Source organism: Rhipicephalus sanguineus, chromosome 1 (genome assembly GCF_013339695.2).
Source record: "Rhipicephalus sanguineus isolate Rsan-2018 chromosome 1, BIME_Rsan_1.4, whole genome shotgun sequence".
NCBI lineage: Eukaryota > Metazoa > Arthropoda > Arachnida > Ixodida > Ixodidae > Rhipicephalus > Rhipicephalus sanguineus.
The window spans coordinates 162,646,645-162,659,208 of NC_051176.1; the positions used below are offsets into that span (position 1 = coordinate 162,646,645).

At 42.0% G+C, this 12,564-nt stretch overlaps 1 protein-coding gene across 1 annotated transcript in view; it reads right to left on the minus strand.

Annotated features, from left to right (window-relative positions):
• LOC119401415 (centrosome-associated protein 350) overlaps nucleotides 1-12,564 on the minus strand; it is a 135,599-nt gene that overhangs the window by 40,335 nt on the left and 82,700 nt on the right. The window contains exons 20-22 of the mRNA XM_037668202.2: nucleotides 8,698-9,010; nucleotides 6,396-6,795; nucleotides 3,642-3,739 (exon numbers count right to left, since the gene is read on the minus strand). Of these exons, the coding sequence (XP_037524130.1) occupies nucleotides 3,642-3,739; nucleotides 6,396-6,795; nucleotides 8,698-9,010 (811 nt within the window). The remainder of the gene's footprint in view (nucleotides 1-3,641; nucleotides 3,740-6,395; nucleotides 6,796-8,697; nucleotides 9,011-12,564) is intronic.

Consider the following 12,564-nt stretch of genomic DNA (forward strand, 5'->3'; position numbering starts at 1 on the left):
GCAGAAGACTTTCAGCGCATTGTCTGAGAGACTGCAGTGGGCTAGAGTAACTGCAGTTCCAACGAACAGGCCTATGCAGCTACAACCAGAAGTCACACGAAAGTACGCACAATAACCCAGACAGACGTCATGAAAGCCACAGAGCCCAACAATATTCTGCCACAAGCGCATATACCCGTTCAGTCCGACAACAGGTGTTCACGCCTTTCTATAAACACCTATACCACCACCCGTATTTCTGCTGTTTCCACGATGGGGGACGGACAGATAGATGGATGCTATGAGCGTCACCTTTTATATCGGGTCAGTAACCTGTGAGCCACCATGTTCTATTCTTAATTTTGCCTGGTGCCTAACCTGCCTGAATTAAATATTTTTTCCTCAAGGAAAAACCCTATAAATTTATAGTTTAATTGCCTGCATTTTACAACACAGTGACTGGTTTAGATGCTATTTTGCTTTTGTCCTGTCTACTTTTCCGCCCCGAATCCTCCAACCATTTTTTGCTGATCTCTATCATGGACATGTTAATTTTTCTTTGGCTGTCCTTAAAGATTCACTTAGGCAAGTGCCCAAACATACACCTGGGTGGATATCTCCACACTCAAGTAAGCTCCATAGTTTCGCTAGCTTTCCCACAGCAAGTTCATGCGTCTCCTTCTTTACCAAATCTCACTTCCTAACTATGTGTTCTAAGGCAACCCTAATAATAATTGCTAGGGTTTCATGTGCCGAAACAATGATACGATTATGCAGCACAGAGTAGTGGGGGTCTCCAGATTAATTATGGCCACCTGGCGTTCTTCAATGTGCACCTGCACATGGGTGTTTCTTGCATTTCGGCCCCATCAAAATGCAGCTGCCATGGCTAGGAATCGAACCTGCGCTCTAGAGCTTAGCAGCGTAACACCTTACATGCCAAGCTACTATGACGGGTTCTGCGGCAATCGGACCTCGCTTAAAGGGACACTAAAGGCAAATATTAAGTCGACGTTGATTGTTGAAATAGCTGTCCAGAAACCTCGTAGTGCTACTTTTATGCCAAGGAAGAGCTTATTTTGAAATAAAATCACGTTTTAGTGGTCCGCATCGCGTTAGCGCACTTCAAATCACCCGCCTGAAATACGACTTTCATACGTCACTGCTGCCGTGCCCAACATTGCCCGCCTTTACTGCGCGGCAGCCAACACTAGTAGCAGCAGAGCGAAAGTAGCGGGACCCACAGCAGCAACAACGGCCATCGAAGCCACCGAAGCTTGCCGCAATTGCCGCAATGGATGTGGACGGAGAACTTGACAACGAGACATTAGCTCGCGACGCTGGGCTCCAATTCAGTGACTTGAGCCCTGATGAACGCGGTATGCTGCTGAGGGCTCGTAGTGCTGGCGTCATTGCATGCGGCATTTTGTCGAACTTTCTGTCAGAGCGACTTTCACGAGCGCGCAAAACACACGCGGCAGTACGCGATGCCGAAACTACCACTGAGACGCGACTGCGTGAGCGAAGCAGGGCGCAGGGCGAAGCACAGTTCGGCGAAAACGGAACCTTTGAACCACGCGCGCCGTTCCCCATGGCAACGCCACAGAGGTTCTTTTTTCCATGAATCAAACGGAAACGAACAAACATCATTTTATTACGTCTTTTGATGCACGGAAGGTTCTTTTTTTATTGCTGCTAGTTTGATTACTAAAGATTTATTGTAGGCAGACTCTTATATGTCATCGGGATCACTTCGAAAATGTCTCACTCGTGGCGCTCATCATGTGATGCATTTAGCTTAATTTCTCGGTAAGTAGGGCACTGCTGTTGATAGTATTGCCGTTTTAGAAGTTTTCATACATTGAGCTTTCACTCCGACATAAATTGTTATTTGCCTTTAGTGTCCCTTTAAGGGGGGACACTGCTCTTAAAATTTTTTTCTCATTTCTTGATCGATTTTGATGATACTTGGTGAGTTTATGTATATGTGTGCGCTGATTTCAAATATGCAATTACTTTTCTAGTGTAACCAGTAGTTCCTAAAATACAAAATATTTCATGTGCCTTTTGGGGAGGCAGATTTTTTTTCAAAGCAAGAGAGTTACAAAGTAAATCAGCGTATCACAATAACTTGTAATCAGAAGTGAGTGCAACAAAACAAAAACAGATGTTCTAAGCCCATTAGAACAAAAGTTACAATATGTTGAACATTCACGAGTGCGTCAATTTCAAGCTGTGATTTCCTTCGTGAATGTTCAACATACCATAACTTTTGTTCTAATAGGCTTAGAACATCAATTTTTGTTTCATTGCACTCAGTTCTGATTACAGGTTATTGTGATATGGTGATTTACTTTGTAACTCTCTCTGTTAAAAAAAAATCTTCCTCCCCAAAAGGCACATGAAATATATTGTATTTTAAAAACTACCGGTTATACTAGAAAAATAATTTCATATTTGAAATCAGCACACAAATATACATAAACTCACCAAGTATCATCAAAATCGATCAAGAAATCGATCAAGAAATGAGAAAAAAATTTTAAGAGCAGTGTCCCCCCTTAAAAACACTAAAGCACTTCCCTTTGAATTAACATAAAATGCTGGAGTTGCACACATCCAGGCCAACTGTGGACCATCATTGACCATGAAACTTAACTTCGGTTCTTCATCCAATGTGGAGTAGCAATCCTGCAGCTGCAAGTGTGCTGAGAGGCAAAATAGAAGAAAAAATAAAGTATGCAAGGCAAGGCTTCACCGCTTGTGGATGCTAGCCAAAGCAGACGGGGAATGTGTAGGCTCTGGCAGTGAAGCTTGCCTCTTGAAGGCATGGTAACAGGATAGTTACATTGCTTCTAACATGCCCGATAATAAACTGCATTAAAAAATTGTTGCGGTATAAATCTCCCCAGATGGCACCTTACAATTCTCGGTTATTGACCAAAATTTGAGATAAGGCCTGGTGAGGGGCCCTTCATGTGGAGATTCCACCAAACCATTCTTTTGAAGAGGTCTCACACTTTACAAGAAAGCAGTGCAAATCTTACAATTTTGCCATAAATATTTTCTTGAACAGTCCCTGAAGCAGACTTTTAAACCTGACTGAATGTCAGTGATGAGAATGCACAGCTTTAATAACCTTTAAGAAACATTGTTTTCTAATATGCCATGGGAAGATAAGGATTTGAAATATAAGATAATATCCACATAGGTTAGCCTGTGTTTCTTTAAATGCTACATGGAAGCAGAGTATCTATCGCGTCTAAATTAATATGACAAAGTGACAATCTGTGTTTGACTCTGGGCAATGAGAACATCTTCCAATTAACTTCAGTTACCCGAGAGATTGGGCCGAGAGAAAAATATATGTGAAACTGCAAGTCCGTGAGGCAATTTTTGAAAAAATAAATTTAATTGAGTGTGCCAAAAAGCTTGCGATGCTTACCAGCCTTGCACACTACTCAAACAAGAAATATAGGTTGTCCATTCAAGTCACAAACATACCTGTGCTATAAGTGAACAAAGAGCAATATTGTGAAGCTAATGGAAGAAAGTAAATATGCCGGTCTACTTGCAACGCCATTAGAAGACTTGCTTGATACATTCCTTCTCCGATGCCTTAGAAGCAAATTTCCGAGCTGTACTGTGCATATTAGGCTCACCTCAGTGGCACTGCTGTCTAGAGAGAGGGGGGCCATGTTTTTTGGCTGCCGTTTCTTGGATGTGCTAGACTTCGATTTCCTGTTGTTCCGAGTTGAATCTGCAGAGTGAACACAGACAATATATTTTGATAGCAAGGCACATGGCTACACGGTTGACTTTGTCATTAAAGCAGGCATTCATACAAATTATCCATGGAAGTAAACAGCGCAAAAATCAAGACGACGCACACAGGAAGAGAAGACAAGAACAGGCATTGACTTTCAACTAAGCTTCTTTAATCAGGAGTAAACATATAAACATCGCACCGCTGAAACGGTGCATGCACAAAGAACATTTGCCTCTTCCCTCGCTCAAAAGCCAAAGCAAACACATGACACGTCTCATCTTATTCCAAGATATGCAAATTCCTTATGTAGTGTCACCGTAGTGTAGTGTCAACAAGTTCACGTGCTTTCTGGCTTCTGTGTTTGTACAAAATTGTAGTGGAACCAAAAACGGGCGTACACTCACACTGGCGGCAATGCAGTGATAAATGCGAGCTTGCCGGGCCTTTCAAGGAATTGTGATGCTCCCTTAATCGCACATTAAGGCACCGCCCCGTCTGGCCCACGTAAACGCAGTTACATGAACATGACAGAGGTATTGAATAAACAACGCAGGAGCAGCAAGATAGTACGTAGCTATGGGCATGCTTTACAGTGCAACCTACCCTTGCATCAACCTCTTTATTCTTTAAGCGGCGGTCAACTTTCGAATAGCTAGTTTCGACTTTCGAATAGCTCGTATTCGAAGTTTCGAATAATTCGACAAGACGAATAGCTAAAACGCGACAAAGGCCAATGGTGCAACTTGGTTAGGGTGGGGTGGCAAAAACTAACGCTAGCGTCGTTACAGTAGACCTTTCATTAAAACTTTCACTGACATCCTGGTTCAAAAGCGAGCGCATGCTGATCTTAATGGAGATTGTCATTTTCGCACGTAGAAAAACACATGAGAAAACTGTCAAGCCCTTCACAACTTCGTTCCCGAAACGAAGGCACGGACTTCTTGCGTATTTCGGTAGCGTATGCCGCAAGCGCCGTAAAATGTCCTGACTTTTGCCTGCGAAACCGTCGGTCATGGGCTTTGCATGTAAAAATTTGTTCACGCTGGGCAGGCGCCACTGCCGCACCGAACCACTCGTTCAGACTTCCATCGTTTCGGCATGCAGTTAAAACGCTGCTGTGAACGGGCGCCCAAAGATTTTTGGGCCCGGAGCACCCATGGCGATGAAGCACATTACAGTTGTCAGATGACCCGTATTGCGCGACCATGGGGAAAAAACTAGCAACCGAACCCCCTCTGTTAGTCGTTAGAAGGTTTGGAGTGGCGCTGCTGACTGGAATGGCGGCTCTTCTATCAACATGCTTGCGCGCCCATAAAAACTGAAACAAAAGCCACTCTCAAACAAGTGTGTAATAAAACTCTTGGCACGCCGTAGCGTCCCTGATTTTTCCTTTGTGTTGCCGTAACTGGTGGTACACATTTTGTGTAAATATACTATTCGATATTTGATTCCATATTCGATACTTTTGGCCACTATTCGCCACTATTCGATTCGAGGCAAAATTTCACTATTCGCACACCCCTACTTATTTATTCTCGAGCCACTGCTACTGAGGCCAGAAACTGTCACAGCGAAGTGAGTTTGGCGAACGCACTCGCCAACAAGTGAGCTTTGCAGCGTCACTAAGCATTCTCATGTGACAGTGTGCGAATGAGACTAGCGGCGAAGTGCACTCCCTCAAAGTGCACTTAAGTTGGACCGTGCGACAGGTATTTACTCCTGCATCCAGCCTATACATGCTAATATGTGTTGGCAAACACAAACTGTTGTATATGGAAAATCATGTGTCATCCAGCATCCATAGGTAACACCACTGAAACAGGGTTTTGGAGATATTTTTGAAGGAACATAATTCCAATTTGGAGACAGTTCCTTCCAAACCTACAATGAACATGAAGCCTTAGTGGTCGCTCTTAGCGGCTTGGAGCACCAGCTCAGGCACAATTAGTGGCATTTTTGCAGTTTCGGAGCGCCAAGTCACAAAGGTAGCACTTTGGCACCATTGGCCCAGCTGTGCCTACTGTAAACGTTGTACAATCCATACTTTCAAGCACCATTTATATGAGCTGTTGCAGGCCTTTGCCAATGCAGTGCGAATTCTAAAGACAAATATTAATCACGGCTCCACTCTATCCCATGATGCAGTTTCTTGCACCAGGCTATGCACCTTGTGGTTGAACTACTAGTATGTTGCAAAAAAAAAAAAAAAATAGGTGGCAAATTTGCAAAGGCTATTCAACATGTATACTACACAGGCACATTTAACCTGCATCCACACTATCCAATGCTCTCATGCCACACATACGCTACCATTGGCAGTTACGACAATATAAGGCAAACAATTAAATGTGTTAGATAACCAAATTGGTAACCCGAGCTACTAAAGCAGTGTTGTAGCTACAGCAGATGATTTCCTCCAGTGCTCCACAGATTGGAAATGAGAGCATAGCATTAGGGTTTCTTGGTTCAAAAACAACTTAGGCTACGCTGCACCAGTCACAGGCATAACATTTAGGTGGGTACTTAAAGCTTTATATTGAGGAGTCTTTCGTTTATTAACAGCTTCAGCAATTTATGTTTGCTGTTGAACTGCTGCTTGTTACAAAGGATGAGGCATATTAGATGCAATGTTAATGATCATCCTTACCACTCAAACCCAATGTGTCCAGCTCCTCAGATATAGAAGCTGAAGAAGGACTTCTGTCTGACCCATCAACATTGTTATCTTGCCGAGACATGGTTTCAGTCCCCTTAGTTTCCTTGGTATTGTCTTCAGTTGGTGGTGAACAACTGTCCTCAGCTGAACTCTGTGGAGATGTTTTGTCAATGGACTCAAAGCCAGCATCTGTGGGCTGCGAGGCTGTGGATGACGATGATGATGGCCGTGTCTTACGGTGGGCACCTTTTTCACTTGGAACCGACACCTGCCAATCGGGTCTTTGGCTGGCCAAGGCAGCCGCCAACGCAGATGCAGCTACAACAGTATTAGCTGTTAGCCGCTGCACCATATCTTCCCCATGAAGCTCCAGCAAAGACGGGGCACGGACCTGTTTGTAAAGAAAGAATGCATGTATTAAATGCAGTAAAATTATCAGGTTTCTTTTTTTTTTCTTAACAACTCTGACTTGGCTGCCACACTGCCTTCTTATACCATAATCCTACTATATAAACCTGTAGAGGTTTTATACACTCATCTTTTCAGCCATCAGGTTAATAATTAACCTTACAATTATGAACAATGTTCAAAAAGAAGCCAGGAGATTTACATTCGTTTGCAATTTCAACATAGTTAGCACAGTGTTTTTACTATCAAGGACAGTAATATATTGGTTGTTGTACTGTAAAAAAGTTAGAATGAACACAGGGAGGTTATGTTGCACATATGATCACATGTAAGGCAGACATGACATGACATGACAAGAACTTTATTGGAGACCTGAGGAACTCGAATCTGTAAGGCAGAGACATCTGAATAACTGAAGGCCTTATAAATCATAAGCAATTACTTTAATTTATTTGGACCAAGACAGCAATGGAATTACTGAAACATATTACTAGGTTCAGGTACAGTGCTGTGTTTGTTTAAAGGGGGCATGACACGGTTGCCCAAAGATACGTGGTTTTCAGCAAAATCTAGAAGTAGAGGTTCTATTATGCCTATACAGATTTTAAAAGTGGGCCGTAAAAGAATATTTCAGCGCAAAACAAGCCCTAGAAGTTGCCGGCTGTAAACCCTGCCCACCGCCGGCAACCGCCATTTTGCCAAGGCGCGTGTGACGTCATGTGCAGCACGGAACGGAGCTGTCTTCAACCAAAGTTTCAGCCGCTACAAATCATTCAATTTCAGTGCCAAGCTGAAGAAAGCTAAAATATCTCAATATCACGTGCAGCTGACCACAGAACAATATCGTTCGCCTCAATGCAGACGTTTGCACAGCTAGCTGCTTGTTACGTAACGGCTGGCGAGTGCACCAATGTTGCCTGACTCTTGGGATGCTCGCGTGTTTATAAAAATATTCGATTATAAATTAAGTGCTCGACCAAATGCGCTAAAATTTTGCCAGCTTATTTGTGAATGCACAAGGATTAATCCACATAACACAGATTATGATCGAAAATTTGGTGTCATGGCCCCTTTAAGGCTAGACATGTAATACTACAGCATGGTGCATTGCTTTTAATGGGTGCAAACATGGTGGGACTGATAAAAAAATAAATCTGAAGAAACTGTATTTAGGCTACAAGAAAGACATCTTACTAAACAAATGAAAATTTTTAAGTGGAGGTTATATGCCCTATGCATTTGTTACGAAAACGATGCCCCTGAAACTGATAGCAAGTAGTATCCACCACCACACATACTATCGATTGCCTATTCACAATAATGTAGTGATGGTGGTACTAGTATCTGTAGCTTGATTCCACAACAAATCACCGCAGTGGGTGAGCAACTTCCCGGGAGCCTTCACCAGTAAATGGTAACTGCCATCCTAGGGTCACAAACCTTGCTACACCATTCTCTTATACATACTGGGCAATCAATCCCTTTTGTTCTTACTTCAACGTCTAGAGACATCTCTACGCCAGCGCGTCAGCCAACCTGGCATGGCACCTCTTTGTGTGTACTGAGAGGTGAAGACTGGCTGTGTGCTTCACTTTCACCCTTTTAAATGGGCAAGTTAGCCTAAACCCTCGCAAGTGAAAGGCAAAATCCGTGTCCATAAGTTTAAAGTATCATACATGTGTGATCACAAACACGCACTAAAGTCATACTGACTAATCTACACAAGCCTAAAAGCATAAATGAACTGCTACACACTATGGCAGGCATCACAAGTGCACCCTACACATCCCAAATTAATCAAAAACTCCAACAAAGTGGGTCACTTAAACAGCTAGGATCCTGCAGAAGTCCAAATGAAAGCCTCCGAACAGTGAATGCTACATACTTGTGCTAAGTGCCGTGCCGTTTCTGCTGATGCTTGAAGGGCCCTTGCTTGAGCCTCAAGTAACACCCAGGCTTTGTCACTGTTAAAACTTGCTTGCTTTGGTTCAGTCCTCTCCAAACCACTCAAAGGCCTGCTGGCTATTTTACAGGCAGTCACAGGCACCAGTGAAGTCTCTGCATTTTCACTAGGCTGCTGCTGTTCAGGATCTTGCCTAGAAGACTTCTTATGGGCTTTCTTGGCGTTCAAGACTGATCCTGTAGAGGGTCGAGAGACTGTTTCCATGCTCACCGATTTAACAGGCAGCACCCTCATCCTGAATTTCAGAAATAGAAGCAACTTCAGAAGGTCCAAACAAGCTCAACCAAGCAAAATTTTTTGCATTTAACTCTAAAATTCACTATTTGAAAATGCTAAGCAAAGTTCAATGACGGGTTAGTTGGTGCACAGCTGTTGAAGTTAGTGCTGCAACAAGAAAAAAAAAAGGAGACAGATATGCATTGTCATTCGATTTAGTGCAAGTATCTCTTAGTCATCTTTACTGCCACGCAAGGTATATTGCTTACTGCCTTAGGAAGGGTATAGTGCCTCAGCATGTTCTTGTTCTGTTCAGTTTATTGCAGCCATCTCTCAGCTATCTGAAGCACATCTGTGATGTCAGATGTTCATTTTTGTAAGAGCAGTACTATCAGCAGTAATTCATCAGCATTCAAACTTGCAAGCGTTCTGCCACACTAAAACAAAGACATTATTTTGTTCAAAAGAGCAAGAAACGCTGATTAAGGGCAATATAGCCTAGTCTTCATATTGAAGATACTTAGCACAACTTGGCATTCACTCCAAAAAACAAACTCGCAATCACACACGCTTTCACTCAAGAACACACCCCACACACTTTATTGACTGGAAGCGTGTGTGAATGTGAGTGTTTTTGGAGTGAATGCCAAGTTGCGCTAAGTATCTTCAATATGACAAGTAACCAACTAGCCCAACAACAAGCTCCAATAAGATATCCTACTCTTGCCTTGGCCTTGCAACGCCACGTAGAGAGGGTCATCATTCTGCACGTATCTCACGGCAAGTCAACACACACAATTTTCACCAATTACAAAAAACATGTGCATCGCAAACAGCCTGTCCGTTCGAAGTTTTCACTTTGGATACTGTCCTACAAAGGCGAGGTTGCAGTGCATTTACTCGTCAAGTGAGGCAACTACTTGTCAAGAACGAAATACACTATTCTCTGGATGGAAGCGCAGGTCGTATTTGTAGGTGTGCAGTGTCTCCCTTCAAGTATGGCCATGGGTGAACATAGATAGCACCAGTGTAACAACCCCTCAGGGCAACACACAAGCTTTTGATGGCAAGCTACTGCAGCAGAATGAGTGTGATAGCTTTGCTTACACAGATTACCGCAGTTCATTGGACCTGCATTTCTTTTGATCTTATGCAGGATGTACAGCCACTGTAAAGGAGACTTCATGGGCACGGCATCATGTCGTGGTTGCTGACTCTATGGGTCATCACAACTGATTTTTTTTTAATGTTACTGAAATTAGCTTTTTTTTTTTGACTGCCCTGTTATTTGAACATTTTTGTTACCCTTCCGTGTAAAGTACTCATCAGCAGCTATATAATGAAACGTGCTAGCGAAAATTCGACGAAGAGAACGAGGCTGGACTGGCTCGCGAGCAGCGCCGTGAACTGTTTTCGCCGAGCTACACCTCTGCATTGCTCATCTTGTAAATAAACCCATTCCATCGTCACAATATTTTTCATAAAAGGTTTAATTTAATATAACCAAGTTTTACATAATGAAATAAATTGCTAATTTTACCGACTTCATTATATCAAGGTTTAAATAATTTTTTTGCCTTTGGTGAGGGCCTGCCGCTGCTATGCATTTGTTTCTTTTTGACTGGTTTGTTATTGTGGTAATGCAGGTCAAAGGTGCCATGGCTGTGGAATTGATATGCTTTGTAACATGCTTGCCTAAACGCATGTTTGTTGTTGTGGCATGTGACCACTGCTGTAATTATTCCGTACGTATGGCAATGTAGAATGACTGCATGTGGGAAACTGCATGTGGGCAGCAGAAAGCATGCCCCTACAGACCTGTCAATCCCTTACAATATTCCTATAAGCATGAACCATGAAATCTCAGTTTAGCACACAGTCATGTTTGCATTGGCTGCATATTAAAATATGCCCATAATTGCAAAATAGGTAAGAGTTTCAAGGGAATATATGGTGTGTTCCGATGTGATACGTAGGATATAGAAGATGCCCTAGTAGGGTGACTTTAGATCGATTATAGCTACCTTTCGTTTTCTTAGAATCATGCACAAGATATCTCGGGCCAGTCCCCATGCATTGGCACTTGCAAAGGATCAAATATCAGGTTTTAAACGCGTAAGCATTTTTATGCTAATGATAAAACTGTGTCCATCCATCAGTCTATCCCTGTCGTACAAAATGAATTGTTATAAAGAAATAGTAAGTACAAAACAAACATAATGAATATATAAGCAGAACATAATGAATATATATGAACCATGTGAATGCAATGTACTAGACAAACAAAAGAAATGTAAAAGGAGAACACTTTCTATGAAGGCTTTGTTGAAACATTTCATGATGGTGGAATAAAAGCCCTCTCTAGGAAAACATGTAAGGCCAACATGGAACATTCTACACATCAGGAAAAAGGAAAATTCTGACTGTGAAAATTTAATACCAAGTACATGTTTAGGTGATTGCAAGGCGAACCTTCCGTTGGGCCATTCCAGACGCTGATGAACGCTAAAGAGAAGGTGAAAGACACCGTGCTGATACTGGCCAACAACAATGTTCCAGGGAAGGCCACAGCCATGAAGTTTTCTAGAATAAAATTCTATGCTTACAGGTCACTTGGACAATTCCCAAAGAAGATTCTGCGTGGAGCTTTATTACTCTGCATTCAGTCCTTACCACTCTCTGAATAATTCCTGGTCTATGACATAATAGACAACACTAGTTTATAGGAGCTTGCTATAGCAAACTCTTTCCTCACCATGGGGAAATTGGCCGTTTTTTGTATGTTTGAGTTGGGCTTTCTTCGTGCAACAGCTACTAGGCTTAAAGCACCATGCATTATATCAAAGTGAAGGCAAACAATCTGCTTTCAAATGGTGTTTACTTTAATAAGATACAGAAAGAATATGTCAGATGAAAAATGCATTACCACAAAGAAATAAAAATTTTCAAGAAAATTTTTGAACAAGACGTAACATCTCCATCTCTTGGTAATCTTTATGTAACAAATTATAGCCATAGATCAAGTACTCCTTGAGTTAGGAAAAACGGAATGAAACACAGTGGTGGGTGCTACTTAAAATAGTGGTGGGTGCTACTTAAAAATTTGTTAAACAAAAAAAAAGAATTTTACAGGTTAATTTTATATACCTAAATGCAACTAATAAATGCACATTTCAAAGGTACATTTTGAAAAATAAACATAATTTTAAATTATATGTAATAAAAAGTAACTAACACATCCAAATTAGGTGAAGTGACTAAATGAGATCAACGCTCATGTCATCTCTGCTCGAAGAGTCCAAGAGATTGCTTTTAAGTTTTAAGCAAGGTGCGGGGCAAGAAAAACTGCTGTCTTTTGCCTTCTTTCCGGCTGCACACAGTTTCAGATGTAAACACCGTCGTGCGGCTCACATCCACTTCACTACACCTCTGAACTTGGGTGCTCTTTAAAAATACCTGCCATGTGATGAAAATGTGAGCTGTGCAGAAACAGTAACTATAGTTTGTGCACAATCACCAAGATGGCACTACAAGTCGAGGAAAGCAGCAGTTTTTTCGAATTGCGTTTTCAAA